Below are 16,623 nucleotides of genomic sequence, written 5' to 3' on the forward strand. Positions count from 1 at the left end.
CCCGGCACCCCAGGCCCTTTGCACATGCCGTTCCGGCTGCCTAGAATGCTTGTCCCTGCAGAATCTGTCCGCCTTCCTCATCTCATCTCCTATTTTAAATTGCAGTCCCCCCCCCCCCAATCCCTGCCTTATTTTTCTCCATTCTGTACATCACCATCTGACACTTATCTTGTTCATTATCTACTGCCCCCTGGAATTGTTCTGTCTGGGTATGGTAGCCACTGCCCACATGAGGCTATTTAAATGCAGATGGAAATTCATTACAATGAAGTGAAATGTAAAACTCGGTTTCTCTGTAGCGCTAGCCCCTGTCATAGGGCTGCTGGCCCCCGTTGTGGATGGCACAGATGTGGCTTGTGTCCACCACTGAGGGAAGTTTTATTGGGAGGCGCTGGTCTGGACCGGGGGCTCCATGTGAACAGGGGTTTCTGTCTGATTTGCTTCCTGCCAGTCCCTGGAGTAGGAAGCATGGTCTTAGCTGAAATGTCACCATCTCAGGCCCTTTCCTAACGCTGTCCCCACCCCCAACTCATTTTTCCTACTGGTTTCCTTCCCAGCATTTATCACCATCAGGTTACAGTCGATATGAGGCAGTTCTGTTCTATCAAATTGCCCAAACACTCAATCAGTGAACACTGCCCCACTGCTCCGGGGGATACACGGGGTCAGGTTCCTGAGAGCCTCTGGTCACAGCCGATCCACACGTACGTAACCTCATGATGGTACGTGTGTTCCTGCTTAAAGACACTTCACTTAACATACATTGTTGACGCGTTAACACTGAGCTCACAGCCCACAGCGCTGTAACTCTTGCCTGAACGAAGCTCACCTAACACACGTACTTTCTGCCCATAAGGCACATCCCAGCCCTCCTGCACTTAGGACGCTAGCCAGCACTTCAGCTCTACGCTTGGGGCCTGTTTAGATTTTGTGAAACCTGCCACAAAAAGCACAAAAATGCAGAAAAAAAAAAGTGGCAGTAAACAGTCCACGAAAAGGACACTGGTTTCCAGTCTGAGCTGAACCAAGAGGCAGGGAGGGCATTGCCCAGCTCCACCTCAGCTGGGAACGACTCAAATTGCACATCAGGGAACAATCACAGATTCCCCCCACGAGCGTCCGCTTGGGGAGACAAATGAATTTTAGCGAGTAGGCGAATTCGCAAATACAGAATCCGCGGCTAATGAGGCCGGACTGTGTGTTGCTTGCTTGGCTGGGCTTTGCTGGCTGCCTGGAGAGGCTGCGGGGGGTAGGTGCTTACGGAAATCCTCCTTGAGGTAGCCCCAGCCCGAGATCAGACACTTCTTCCTGGGCGGGAAGACGTGCACGGCGGCCGGGAGGCACACGGGCTGCACATGCCTGCTGAAGGGCAGGGGGCCACCCAGCTCGAGCACCGCCACGTCGAAGTCGGCCGTGTCAGAGTTGTAGAAGGGGTGCGTGATGATCTGGGCCACTCGGGCCCGCACCGTGCTGGCCTCCAAGCCGCTGAGGTAGGTGCTTCCCGCGTAAGCCACCCACTCGGTGGGGTCTTGGAACCTGCAGGGCAGACAAACCCCCGCTCAGAGGCCCACCGAGGATGGGGCCAGAGGGTGAGGAGGGCGAGGCACTCACCCGGCGGGCAAGTCTTAAGGAGGCGCCCCAAAACTCAGCCATCGAGACTAATAATGATATTTAAGGACTTCCCTGGTGGCGCAGTGGTTAAGAATCCGCCTGCCAATGCAGGGGACACGGGTTCGAGCCCTGGGCCGGGAAGATCCCACGTGCCGCGGAGCAACTAAGCCCGTGCACCACAACTACTGAAGCCCGCGCGCCTAGAGCCCGTGCTCCGCAACAAGAGAAGCCACCGCACTGAGAAGCCTGCGCACCGCAATGAAGAGTAGCCCCCGCTCGCCGCAACTAGAGAAAGCCTGCGCGCAGCAATGAAGACCCAATGCAGCAAATAATAATAATAATAATATTTTCATGCAACATTGTCAAAAATCAGAATGATTGCAAAAGAAAAAAAAAACCCCAAAAAAACACTCAAAACATGGTGCACGAATTATCAGTATTTTAAACAAAGACAGGATTCAACAGCGCTGGGATTAGGGTGAGGCGAGTGAGGCCTTGAATATGGATTGGCTACTGGATAACATTACGTGGCTGTTTTTAATTTTCTTGGGTGTGATAGTGGTATGTGGGTATGCGAGAGACTCTTGTCTATTTGCACAAATGCATGCGGGAGATTCTGAGGCAATGCATCATGATGTTTTCTACTTAATTTCAAACGGTTTGACAAAGATATATATGTATGAATGTGTGTGTGAATAATTACAGACGCAGATAGATGGAGAGAGTGGGAGAGAAAACGAATACAGTGAAATAGTAATAACTTTTGAAATCAGATACTGGCATATGGGGTTTTGTTGTCCTATTTTTTCATCTTTTCTACTTAAATATATTCATAGTAAAATATTAAGAGAAACAAAATTTAAAATGATAAAAAAGCAACTCTTCTTGCCCTGAATGTCAATGCTTATGTGACCTGTGTCCCCCAGACCGTCACTTCCTGGGGCAGGTTTCCCTGGGATTCCCAGCAGGCTGTTCCATTAGTGACCCTGGGGCAATTAGTAGGTAATGGTTTCCCAGGGGAGCCCATGCTTCCTGTTGCCCTGTCCTGTCCCTGAGGACTCCTCAGATGGAAATAACCAAATAGCAATGCCTGGCACTGCCAGAGGCTTCCAGAACCTTCTCCCACCTTTGGTGAGCTCCATTCTGATTGGCCACTCTCACTGTTAAAGATTCTGACCATCCTCAACAACAAAAAACAACCCAATTCAAAACTGGGCAAAGGGACTTCCCTGGTGGCACAGTGGTTAAGAATCCCCCTGCCAATGCAGGGGACAGGGGTTCGAGCCCTGGTCCAGGAAGATCCCACATGCCGCGGGGCAACTAAGCCCGTGCGCCACAACTACTGAGCCTGTGCTCTAGAGCCTGCGAGCCACAACTACTGAAGCCTGTGTGCCACAACTACTGAAGCCTGCATGCTCTAGGGCCTGCGTGCCGCAACTACTGAGCCCGCGTGCTGCAACTACTGAAGGCCATGCGCCTAGAGCTTGTGCTCTGTAACAAGAGAAGCCACTGCAATGAGAAGCCTGCGCGCTGCAACAGAGTAACCCCCGCTCGCCACAACTAGAGAAAGCCTGCACGCAGCAATGAAGACACAACACAGCCAAACAAACAAACAAAAAAACTGGGCATTGCTCCAAAGAAGATGGAGCAATGTCACACAAATGTCACACAAATGGCCAATAAGCACATGAAAAGATGCTCAACATCACTAATCATTAGGGAAATGCAAATCAAAGCCACAGTGAGATATTACTGCGCACCCGTTAGGATGGCTATTATTAAAAACAAACAAAGTAACAAGTAATGGCCAGGATGTGGAGAGACTGGGAGATCGGCCAAGATGGCGGAGTAGAAAGACCCTGAGCTCCCCTCCTCTCAGGGGCACAGCCAAATCACAACTACCTGCAGCACCACCATCGATGACAAAGACTGGAACCTACCAGAAAAGATCTTCTCCAACTAAAGACAGAGAGAAGGAACCACAACAAAATGAGAAGGAAGGGCAGACTCACGATGTGATCAAATCCCATGCCCCCAGGTGGGGGGACGCACGAACTGGAGAATAATTATGTGGCAGAGGTTCTCCCGCAGGAGCGAGAGTTCTGAGCCCCACGTCAGGCTCCCCAGCCTGGGGGTCCAGCACCGGGAAGAGGGCCCCCCAGAGCATTTGGCTTCGGAGGCCAGCAGAGCTTAACCGCAGGAGCCCCACAGGACTGGGGGAAAGAGAGGCTTCACTCCTAAAGGACACACAGAGAATCCCACGTGCACTGGGACCCGGGGCAGAAGCAGTAATCTGATAGAAGCCTGGACCAAACGTACCTGCTGGTCTCGGAGGGTCTCCTGGGGAGGCAAGGCGCTGGTGGCTGTGGGTCGCCCTGGGGACATAATGTTGGCGGCCGCCATCGTGGCTCTTTAGTGTGGAGACCGGGCCCCACACAATAGCCCACAGGCGCCAGTGGGGACACAGCCCCACCCATCAGCAGACAGGCTGCCCTGAGACCCCCCTGAGCCCACAGCTGCCCCTAGACACAGTCCTGCCCACCAGAGGGCCAAGACCCAGCTCCGCCCACCAGTAGGCGGACACCAGATGCAAGAAAACCATGATCCCGCCACGCAGGCCAGACCCTAGCCCTGCCCACCAGTAAGCCAAGGCCACCTTTGGGACGCTCCAGAACCCATACCCAACTGTAGCCGGAACCCGCCCCCTCCCCCCACCACCAACAATGACCTGAAACGAGCTCTGGGATCCCTGGGCCCTGCAGCCAGACTCCAGGAACCAGCTCTGCCTGCCAGTAGCCTGGCACTAACCCCAGGATCTGGCTTCACTGGCCAGAGTCTTCAGGACCCTGACTCTGCCCACCAGTGAGCCAGCACTAGCCCCAGGCCCCCTAGGATCCCACAACCGGCTACGTTGTGACCAAGCCCCGCTAAACCGTATCCAGCAGCATCCACATAAGACAGGGCCTGGCAGCCAACCAAGCCCACCAGACCGCCCACAGAGTCAGCCTGCGACAACAGAAGGACCCACGCAGCCCTCTTAGAGGGAACCCCTAGAGCACGTAGCTTGGGTGATGAGCGGGGAGTGCACTGCGGAGATGCACAGGACGCGTCCTACACAGGCCACTTCTCCAAGGTTGAGAAACATAACTAACCTACCACACACATAAAAATACAAACAGCAACTTAGACAAGATGAGGTGACAGAGGAACATGTTCCAGACAAAGGAACAAGATAAAACCCCAGAAGAAGAACTAAGTTGAGGTAGAGATAGGCAACCTACCTGAGAAAGAGTTCAGGGTAGTGATCGTAAAGATTATCATAGAACTCAGGAGAGGAATGGATGCACAGGGTAAGAAGTTAGACATTTTAAACAAAGAGAAAATATAAAGAACAGCTAAACAGAGATGAAGAATACAATAACTGAAAGGAAACATACGGTAGAAGGAATCAAAAGGAGACTAAATGAGGCAGAAGAACAGATCAGTGAGCTGGAAGACAGAGTAGTGGAAATCACTGCCACCAAACAGAAAAAAGAAAAAAAGAATGAAAAGAAATGAGGACAGTTTAACAGACACTAGGACAACATCAATCATGCTAATATTCACATTATAGGGGTCCCAGAAGGAGAAGACAGAGAGAAAGGGCCTGAGAAAATATTTGAAGAGATAACAGCTGAAAACCTCCCTAACTTGGGAAAGGAAACAGTCACCCAAGTCCAGGAAGCATAGAGGGTCCCATACGGGATTAACCCGAATAGTAACAAACCAAGACACATCATAATGAAAAAGACAAAAATTAAACAGAGAATATTAAAAGCAGCAAGGGAGAAGGAACAAATAACATACAAGGGAACTCCTGTAAGACTATCAGGTGACTTTTCAGCAGAAACTCTGCAGGCCAGAAGGGAGTGGCATGATGTATTTAAAGTGATGAGAGGGAAAAGCCTACAACCAAGAATACTCTACCCAGCAAGGCTCTCATTCAGATTTGATGGAGAGATCAAAAGCTTTACAGACAAGCAAAAGCTAAAAGAACTCAGCACCACCAAACCAGCTTTACAACAAATGTCAAAGGAACTTCTCAAAGATGTGGAGAAATTGGAACCCTTGTGCACTGCTGGTGGGAATGGAAAATGGGGCAGCCACTGTGGAAAAGAGGATGGTGTTTCCTCAAAAGGGTAAACAGAGAATCACCATATGACCCAGCAATTCCACCTCTGAGTTTATACCCAAAGCAATTGAAAGTAGTGACTCAGATACTTGCACACCCATGTTCACAGCAGCATTTTTCACAACAGCCAAAAGGTGGACACAACCCAAGTGTCCGTCGATGGATGAATGAATAAACACATGTCCATCCACACACTGGAATATTATTTGGCCATAAAAGGGAAAGAAGCAGTGACACACACTACAACGTGCATGAACCTTGAAAACAGGTTAAGTGAAATGTCAGTCACAAAAGGACAAGTACTGTCTGATGCCACTCACAGGAGGTCCCTGGGGGGAGTCAGATCCGCAGAGTCAGGAAGTAGATGGTGGGGGCCAGGGGCTGGGGGAGGGGCTGGGGAGTCAGGGTTTAAAAGGGATAGACTTTCAGTTTGGGAGGATGAGAAAGTTCTGGAGATGATGGTGGGGACGGTTGCCCAACAATGTGAGTGTGCCTAATGCCACCGAGCTGTGCGCTTAAAAATGGTAAATTTATGTTATATATATTTTGCCACAATTTAAAAAAATTAATGCATTCAGATTTAACAAAAAGAAAAGAGAGGGAGGGACTTCCCTGGTGGTCCAGTGGTTAAGAATCTGCCTTCCAATGCAGGGGATATGGGTTCGATCCCTGGTCGGGCAACTAAGATCCCACATGCCACGGGGCAACTAAACCCACGCTCCACAACTAGAGAGCCCGCACGCCGCAACGAGGAGCCCGTGCTCCGCAACGAAAGTTCCCGCGTGCCGCAACTAAGACCCGACACAGCCAAATAAATAAATAAATAATTTTTAAAAAGGAGAGGGAAGGAAGGAGGGAGGGAGAGAGGGAGGGAGGGAGGAAGGAAGGAAGGAACTAAGTAAGTTCCAAGGGGCTCTGAAGACACCCAGGAAAGGTGGCATCCCCAGAGTGGAAGGCAGGTGGGATACAGGGGTGGGGTGGGCTCTGAGCCCTCAGGGACGCGGACTCACTCATTGAAGCAGTGGGCAGCAGACACCAGCCACCTGGCGCCAACGATGGCGGCCCCGCAGAAGTGTTCGTTGTTTTCCCGGAGGCTGACTTGCCAAGGGAACTCCCCCGGGGAAGCCTCCACACCGCCCACAATCCTGCCGGCGGTCCTCCAGCCAGGCTGCAAACCACAGTCTGCAAGACAGAGATCACTATCCAGGACCCCAAGAAGGCAGGAGTGTGGCCACGTTCCTGGCACGTCTGTCTGCAGTCTGTTGTCCCCATGGCCCCCGCATTCAAAGAATGCCAGAGATGCCAGCAAACCAGCAGAAGCTGGGAGACCACATGGAACAGATCCTCCCTCACGGCCTCAGAAGGAACCGACCCTGCCGACACCTTGATCTCGGACTTCTAGCCTCCAGAGCTGGGAGAGGATACATTTCTGTTGTTTAATCCACTCAGCCTGAGGTCCTTTGATTCAGCAGCTCTAGGACAATCATACCCTAAAGTTAGCTATAAGGATGCTACGTACCTATGTGACCAACCCCCAACACAAACCCTGGACACCAAGCCTTGCCTGAGCTCCCCTGGCTGGAAATACTTTGTGCGTGTTGTCACATATGGTGCTGGGAGAATGAGTTAAGCGCTGTCCACATGACTCCACTGGGAGAGGATAATTGGAAGCTTGCTTGAGCGTGGTCTCTCCTGGACTTTGCACCTTTTGCTTTGCTGATTTTCATCTGTATCCTTTCACTGTAATGAGCTATAACTACGCATATAACAGCTTGACTGAGTTCTGTGACTCCTTCTAGTGAATCACTGAATCTGAAGGAGTCTTGGGGACCCCCCCCGACCACACCTGCCAATTTCAATCAACCTCTATATCATCCTCCACAGCCAGGTACCAGACACTATGAATGTCTCCCTCACCATGTATTTTGCAAGTTTCAAAATCTTTATATGTCCATCTTTTCATAGGATGCTGTGTCTCTCTGTTTATTTAGTCTGCTTTTATGTCCTTCAGCAATGGTTTGTAATTCTATATAATTATTATTATAGACAGGACACATGTTTATTTTATTTTGTGCTGCTATTAATCAAGAGTGTGATTTTTTCCATTATATCTTCTAACCCGTTATTAATTGTATAAAGCAAAACAAGAGCTTTTTTTATGTGTTAGTATTTATCTTATCTTCCCCTTATTGTTGAACTGTCTTATTTTTCTGATATCCTTTTAGTTAATTTATTGATTCATTTAGATAATCAAATTCAAATTATGATAGTTTTCCTTCTTCCTTTCCAATACTTAAACCACTGTTCTCAACGTACTGCATGGGCTAGCATTGCTAGAAAAATGTTGACTACTCTTACAGCATTTCAGTTGTAATTTTCCCTCGCTCAAATCCTTTTGGTGACTCCCCACTACCTATAGGACAGACCCCCAGTTCCTGGCATTCAAGGCTTCCCACGGTTTGACCTGATTTTTTCTCCTTCTCACCCGAGGGCTCTCCACTCCACACACCCCAAGGTTTCCCTTCTCTGCTTGCTGCTGATGTTTCCTGTCATATCACAGGTGCCCACTCGCTTTCTCTGCCCAGCTCCAGTGAATGCCAGGACCACGTGTCTGTGTGTGAGGGGCACAGTGGGCCAGAGAACCAGCACTTGAACCTGGAAAGCGGACACAGCCCAGAAAACAGGCCAGACAGGCAGACTGACCACAGTGGGCCTCATCGGAGCCGTCAGAGCAGTCCGCTGTGTCATCACACTCGGGGTTCACCTTGGTCACACACTGGCTGTTCCCGCAGGAAAAGGCATTCCCTGGACAGCGACCTGAGGGCAGACAAGAACCGCGTTCCTGACCTCACTCCATCTCTCCCGCCTGCTCTCCACGCAGAAACTCTATAGAGCGTGGAAGGCATCTCTTCTCTGCTTCCTTTTCTCTGAATGTTCCTGAAATAATTTTCTCAGAATTAGTACAGAGATGTAACACATGAGAATGCTAGTCAGCACCAGGGCCAGGGCTATGCAACCTAAGCGTATGTGTGCCATGTATGTACTTTTACATTTCTATCCGCCACGTTTTGTTTATTTATTTATTTATTTAAATTTATTTATTTATTTTTTGGCTGCATTAGGTCTTCGTTGCTGCGTGTGGGCTTTCTCTAGTTGCAGCGAGCGGGCGCTAATCTTTGTTGTGGTGCGCATGCTTCTCATTGCAGTGGCTTCTCTTGTTGAGGAGAACAGGCTCTAGGCGTGCGGGCTTCAGTAGTTGTGGTGCGCAGGCTCAGTAGTTGTGGCGCACGGGCTTAGTTGCTCTGTGGCATGTGGGATCATCCCGGACCAGGGATCGAACCCGTGTCCCGTGCATTGGCAGGCGGATTCTTAACCACTGCACCACCAGGGAAGTCCCGCCATGTTTTTAAAAAGTAAGAAATAGGGGGACTTCCCTGGTGGCTCAGTGGATAAGACTCTGAGCTCCCAGTGCAGGGGGCCCGGGTTAAATCCCTGGTCAGGGAACTAGATCCCACATGCATGCCACAACTAAGAGTTCACAAGCCACAACTAAGGAGCCAGTGAGTCGCAATTAAGGAGCCCACGTGCCGCAACTAAGGAGCTGGCAAGCCACAACCAAGGAGCCCGCCTGCTGCAACTAAGACCTGGTGCAACCAAATAAATAAATAATTTTTTTTTAACGTAAGAAATAGGTGAAATTAATTTTTTAAATTGTAATAAAGTACACATAACATAAAATTTGCCACTGAAGTGTAGGTTCACATTTGGGGCCATTCTCTGGGGGGCCGTCCTGGGCACTGTGGGATGTTGAGAAGCACCCCGGCCCCACTCACCGAATGCCAAGAGCACCACCCATCGTGACAACCACAGCTGTCCCCAGACATCACCCTGTGTCCCCTGGGGGGGCAGGATCACCCCTAGTTGGGGCCCATTGATGTAAAGCTAAGTAAATGTATCTGTAGATGTGTCACGAGCCGTCTGGGAGGAAAGTCACCAAAATAGTAAAAGCAATGAGATTCCAGGTGATACCTACTCTTTTTTCTTATTTTTCCCCCCAAACTGTTTTTTGTCTTTTCTTTTAATAACAACTTTCCATCACTTAAAACAAAACAAAACAAAACAATAATGCCTTCTCTTAATCATGCTTGGCTCTGAATAATTCAAAGTGCCTCATTTTTAAATCGTCTGCTCACACAGATATACATTCTTTTTCATATTCTTTTCCATTATGGTTTATCACAGGATATTGAATATAGTTCCCTGTGCTATACAGTAGGACCTTGTTTATTCATCCTATATGTAATAATTTGCATCTGCTAACCCAAACTCCCAATACTTCCCTCCCCCACCCCCCTCCCCCTTGGCAACCGCACGTCTATTCTCTATGTCCATGAGTCTGTTTATGTTTTGTAGATAGGTTCATTTATGTCATATTTTAGATTCCACATATAAGTGATATCATATGGTATTTGTCTTTCTCTGTCTGACTTACTTCATTTAGTATGACAATCTCTAGGTTCATCCATGTTGCTTCAAATGGCATTATTTCATCCTTTGTTATGGCATATATATACCACATCTTCTTTATCCATTCATCAAAACATACCTGATTTTAAGTCTCTTTCTGTCAGCGGCCCCTTCTGGCTTCCTGCAGCAAAATAGAGAAGAGATATAAGCTCATTTAGCAAGCACTGAGGTTCTTTGACAACATCGTATTGCAAAGCAGTGGTCTGCGCTGTCCACCTGGGATCCACTTAAATTCTGACTTAAATCAGCAAAGATGAAATCAGATGAAATACTCCATTCCTCACGATAAGAGCTCAACAGCCGCGTGGGGCAGGTGGCTGCCAGAGTGGATGGCGCCGCCCCAAAACATTTCCATCCCCGCAGAAAGCTGTCTTAGTGCTGGCGAGGTTACTGAGACTCACTGAGTGTGTCAGGAGTGGTGGAGAGGGGACTGTAAATGTCCTGCAGGGCAAGGGCAAGGCAACAATTTTAAAATCTGAGCAGTCTGACCTCATGCCTGGCTCTCAAATCATAACGCACAGCAATCTTAGAATTTTAGAGCATAACATTTACCCTTATTTCTATACCAGGGGCTAGGTGCCAAATCCGGCCCACCACTTGTTTTTGTAAATAAAGTTTTATTGATACACAGTGGTGTCCGTTTGTTTATATAGTGTCTTTGCTGCTTTTGTGCTATAATAGCTGGGTTGAGTCATCTGGACAGAGACCCAATGGGTGGCAAAGATGAAAATATTTATAGGTTGCTGCCCCCTGGTCTAGACCATAGAGGGTAAAGCAACTGGTATATGTTTCCTTGTCACCGAGAGGGGCGATTATGGAAAACCTCAAGTTTAATGCAACTTTCACTCGGCTCCCCTTCCCCAGCATGTCCCTCCGGTCCCTCCCAACGTCGCCCTGTCTCTGGGGCCACTCGCCTGTGAGCTGGGCGGACACGATGGTGCCATAGGGGGCCAGGGGGATGCCGCGGCCCTGCAGCCTCTCTCGGAGTCCCCGCTGCAGCAGCTCCTCCTCCAGGCCCGGGCTCGGTGTCCGCAGGGCCGGCTGCATAAAGTGCAGCCGAAAACGCACCAGGATGCTGGCGTTGCCCTCCCTGCGGGGAGGACACTGGCCCTTGAGAGGGAGGGCGCCTCTCGGCTGGAATCTTCTGCAATCTCTCGGGCAACCACCAAGCTTCCTCCACCTCCAAGGAGGCCCCAACTCACCAGTAACTGAGCACCGTGCAGCCCACACAGCTGGCCTCCAACTCTGTCTCCCGAAAGCTGCTGACAAACTACAACAGAAACAACCAACAACCGTAGCAAATGTGAGACCCTGCGGAGACTCCCTGGGGGGAGAGCTGGGAAGGGGGTGGAAAAGCATCTCCTCTTCAACTCCACGTGTGCGGCCAACTCACAGAACTAAGAGACAGGACAGGCATCTCGAAGTCGTGCCTATGAAAATATAGCTCCGCCAACAGATGATGGAGAAACCCCACGTGGTCCCTCCACACACAGGAACATCACTCAGCCATGAAAAGAGGTGAAGCCCCGACACTCGCTACAACGTGGATGGACCCTGAGAACACGATGCTCAGTGAGAGAAGCCAGACACAGGAGGACACACTGTGTGTGATTCCATTGATGGGAAACGTCCAGAACAGGCAGAGCCGCGGACACAGAGCGTGGGTTCATGGTTGTCAGGGGCTGCGGGAGAGGGGGAGGGGGTGACTGCTGATGAGGGCAGGGTTTCCTTTTCGGGTGATGGAAGGTTCTGGAATTAGAGGTGATGGTTGCACAGCTCTGTGAATGTACTAAATGCCACTGAATCAGTTACTTTAAAAGTGGATAATTTTAGGGAATTCCCTGGCAGTCCAGTGGTTAGGACTCGGTGCTTTCACTGCCGGGGGCCGGGGTTCAATCCCAGGTTGAGAAACTAAGATCTCACAAGCTACACAGCGTGGCCAAAAGAAAAAAAATAATAAAGAAAAGGATGATTTCATGTTATGTGAATTTTACATTAAAATTAAAAAATCCTGTGGCTGAGCCCACTTTGTGCAAGCAGATGCTACCAGGAAGGTCCTTGTCCTCCACGTGCTGTTAGGGTGACCACTGTCTGCGTCTCCTAGGATTGTCTCGGTTTGGGCACCGAAGGGCCCACATCTCTCCCCTCGGCAGCTCACGTCACCTACACATAGGGTGACTGCGTAACCCCATTTATCTGCTCTCCCAATGTAGTCACTGACAGCGTCCCTGTCCCCTGGCAGAATGTCCTGCTTAGGTGCTAAATCCTACGGTCACCATCCTCGCTCCCTAAACACACGTGATGCACGGTCACGCCTGTTCATTCCCCCCATCTAAAACACCCTTAATCCAATTTGCTTCTCTGAACTGCACCCTCTGAGTCCACACCCCCACTGCCCACACCCAGACCTGCACTGTCCTGTAGAACATTCCACAAATTTCCAAAATGTTCTCCACCTGCCTCGCCCCATATGGCAGCCGCCGGCCATATGTAGAAACTGAGCATTTGAAATGTGGCTGGTGCCACAGAGGAACTGATTTTCACATTTTGTTCAGTTTTAGTTAATTCACGTTTCAATTTCAAAACGGATACCTGATTCAGTCACTGGAAAATTCTTAACTATATTTGGAGCATCTTGGGTCTGTAAATGTTACAAATTCTAAATATGGATGGAGTTTTCCCAGTGGAAGCTCAGTATCCACCCTGAGATGTGAGTGTAAAAGACACATCAGGTTTGGGGGGCTTCCCTGGTGATGCAGTGGTTAAGAATCCACCTGCCAACGCAGGGGACACGGGTTCAACAGCTACTGAAGCCTGCGCGCCTAGAGCCTGTGCTCTGCAACGAGAAGCCACCGCAATGAGAAGCCCGCACACCGCAACTAGAGAAAGCCCGCTTGCAGCAACGAAGATACAACGCAGCCAAAAAATAAATAAACTTAAAAAAAAAAAAGACACACCAGGTTTGGAAGCCTCAATACAAAGGAAAGAATGTAAAATATCTCATTAATACCTGCTTTATATAGGTTGATGACATGTTGAAATGATAACATTTTGGATATTCTGGGTTAAATAAAATGTATTATTAAAAATAATCTTACCTGTTTCTTTTTACTTTTTTTTTTTTTTTAATGTGGCTACCAGAAAATGTTAAATTACACATGGGGCTTCTGTTACATTTCTACTGGACCATGCCGCTTTAAGATACGGGATTGAGATTAGCAATACGGCCCATGTGCTGAATTAGAATCATTGCCTGTTTTTGCACAGATCATGGACAAGAATGGTTTTTACATTTTTAAATGTAAAAAAAAACAAAAGAAAAATATTTCATGGTGCATGAAAATGGTATGAAATGCAAATTTCAGTGTCCATAAATAAAGGTTTATTGGCACACGGCCACGCCCACTCATCCATGTCATCTATGGCGGCTTTCAGGCTACAACACAAGGCCCAGCAGTCAAGACAGACTCTCTGGCCCCCAAAAGCCAAAAATATTGACCATCTGGCCTTATGGGGAAAGTTTGCTGACTCCTGGTCTAGATGATGGTGACTCCTAATTGTCCCCCTGCTTCTCTCACATCTTATCACACATTTAAAATGAATCCTTACCTAGTCACCTTTCTCTTTCCCTTAGGATAAAATTTTTAAAAACGTTTTAAAAGTCACCTACCATAAAAACTCACCTTTTACAAGTGTACAATTAGATGGGTTTTAGTATATTCACAGAGTTGTACAACCTCATCACAATTTTAAAACATTCTCATGACCCCAAAAGAAGCCCCATTCCCATTAGCAGTCACCCCCATCCTCTCCCCAGCCCCAGACAACGAGGAATCCACTCTCTGTGTCTGTGGATCTGCCCGTTCTGGACGTTTCCTGTCAATGGAATCACACCCTGTGGGTCCTTCCGTGTCTGGCTTCTCTCACTGAGCATCGTGTTCTCAAGGTCCGTCCACATTGTAGTAAGTGTCAGGGCTTCACCCCTTTTCATGACTGAGTGATGGTCCCGTGTGTGGAGGGACCACAGTTGTTTATCCACCATCTGTTGATGGACATTTGGGTTGCTTTCACTTTGGGGCTGTTGTGAATCACGCTGCCATGAACATTCGTGTACAAGTTTCCGTGTGGACTCACGGTTTTGTTTTTCTGGGGCAGACACCCAGGAGCGGAATTGCTGGGTCAGATAGTAACTCCATTTTTAACCTTTGGAGAAACCGCCAGACTGTTTTCCACAGTGGCTGCCCCTTTTCATATTCCCACCAGCCGTGCAGGAAGGTTCTGATTTCTCTACCGAAATGCAGTTTACAACCTTTCAACGTGGCCTACGGATCCTGCAGCAGTCAGTTCCCATCGAATGCTACCCTCCCCTGCATTCTGGAATGCATCAACCCTGCCCTGTTCACCCCATGGGGCCCCCTCCCTACCTCAGAGCCTGCCTGGGCCTCCCATTGCTCTGCTGCCTCAGTCAGAGCCCCTGGCCGCCCATTTAGCCCCCCTGGCTCCCAGAACCCTCACCAGCGTTTCCAGAGTGGGTGTCAGCGTGCGGTAATAGTCTGAGGTCTCCTGCTGCAAGCTGGGGGCAAACCGGATCCCTCGCAGCTCAGCTGTGTGCTCCACATTGACACCCTGTGTAGAGAGGGAGGCTGCGGACAAGACCAGGGCCCCGTGAGAGCGCCCACCTGCAGGGGCAGGGCTCAGCCAAGCCGGCCTCCAAGGCCCCCCATCACCCTGGGGCGGTCACCCCCAACAAACGGGGGGTGGGCTGACTTCCCGGGGGTTGAGTGATTATTAACAGTGCTCCCTTATCAGCTCTCACCCATCACCCACCCGAAGGCCCCCAGGTACACAAAGCCCCAGGCAACCCCAGGTTTCCTTAAGGGGAGGACTGGATCCTAGCCAAAAATGGCTGAAACGGCCTCAGAAGGAAGACCTTCCCTCGACTTTGGGACAATTCCCACCTCCTCCCTGGGAAGGGGCACCAAATACCCCAGGGGCACAGCCAGGGGTACCAGGACCCTCGAACCCCGGCCCATGACACCACCCTCTGAATAATACCGTTTCCAACGGTTGTCAAAAGTACACAACAGCAAAGAAGAACAGTCATAAAATGTTGTAAAGAATACAACCCTACATGATACATGAAGACACGTGTTTCTAACTGTCGAAAATATGTGAGACTGGCAAAGGGGTCCATCAGTCAAAAATGATCATCATTGCAAAATTAAAAGACTAGAAGTAGGGAGTTCCCTGGTGGTCCAGTGTTTAGGACTCAGCGCTTTCACTGCCGGGGCCCTGGGTCCAGTCCCCGATCGGGGAACTAAGATCCCACAATCCATGTGGTATGGCCAGAAAAAAAACAAAAAACTTAAAAAAAATTTTTTTAATTAAAAAATAGAAGTAGCAGCCACCTACACTGTGAAAGCTGGCTCCCAGCTCTATTTATTTGAATGAATATTCAACCAGCTCGATATTTAGATATTTGTTTATTCAATAGATAGAACAAATAGTCTAAAGTAATTCTAAAATTGGTTTGTTTTCTCATGCAAGGAACTAAAAAGAAAGAAAACAAGAACCCTGCTGTGTAGACCCACGTGCTTATGTTCTGGGCCCCAAATAAGCCTCACACTTTCCCTCTGAAATAACCATGGGCTCCCAGGCAACTGGAGAAACAGCCCAGCAAGGGCCTGTGTAAAATTTTATACTTCCAAATAAAATTTTGAGCTGTCCGGGAAGGGGACAAATTTGAATTGTAATTTAAAAGTTGTTTTTAAATTTTAAGTGCTTCTAAGAGCCTTCCTCAGTTTCAGAGGTCCTGCTGGAGATTTTATCTACCTGTTATCCCAAAATGTAGCTGTGCTTCTAGACTGGAGGTGTGCAACTGTCCCGTCTCTCCCTAGAGTGAGGACATATGGACACACGGACACACGGACACACACACCCACCCACCCCACACACACAGAGCCCAATTTTCATGCACTTCACCCCACAGCCACTAGGGGGCCTCTGTCAGCCGTGCCAGGCTCTGAGTTATTCCAGATATTCACAAATATATATATATATTTAAATATATTATATATAATATATATCTTAAATATATTTTAAAAAAATACATTAAAAAATATATATATATAAATATATATTTAATATATAAATATATATATATATATCCCACATTGGATCACCAACTTATTATTTTGCCGCGTGACAGCATTTTCCCCCCAAACTGCCAGTTACCATCACCATGTCAAGGACGAAAGGTGACCTTTACATCCCCACACAGAACTAGCAAGCTCATCTTAGAAAGAGCCCGGTCC

The 16,623-nt window shown here is 48.7% G+C and overlaps 1 protein-coding gene across 2 annotated transcripts in view; it reads right to left on the reverse strand.

Moving 5' to 3' along the window:
• The window catches only part of TMPRSS9 (transmembrane serine protease 9), a 67,463-nt gene that overhangs the window by 21,724 nt on the left and 29,116 nt on the right, over positions 1-16,623 (reverse strand). For both annotated transcript variants that reach the window (XM_082456005.1, XM_082456004.1), the window contains exons 3-9: positions 14,825-14,952; positions 11,512-11,579; positions 11,224-11,399; positions 10,389-10,430; positions 8,486-8,599; positions 6,793-6,964; positions 1,262-1,536 (exon numbers count right to left, since the gene is read on the reverse strand). In XM_082456005.1, the coding sequence (XP_082312131.1) occupies positions 1,262-1,536; positions 6,793-6,964; positions 8,486-8,599; positions 10,389-10,430; positions 11,224-11,399; positions 11,512-11,579; positions 14,825-14,952 (975 nt within the window). The remainder of the gene's footprint in view (positions 1-1,261; positions 1,537-6,792; positions 6,965-8,485; positions 8,600-10,388; positions 10,431-11,223; positions 11,400-11,511; positions 11,580-14,824; positions 14,953-16,623) is intronic.

The sequence above is a fragment of the Balaenoptera physalus genome, assembly GCF_965194825.1.
Source record: "Balaenoptera physalus genome assembly, chromosome: 3".
Taxonomy (NCBI): Eukaryota; Metazoa; Chordata; class Mammalia; order Artiodactyla; family Balaenopteridae; genus Balaenoptera; species Balaenoptera physalus.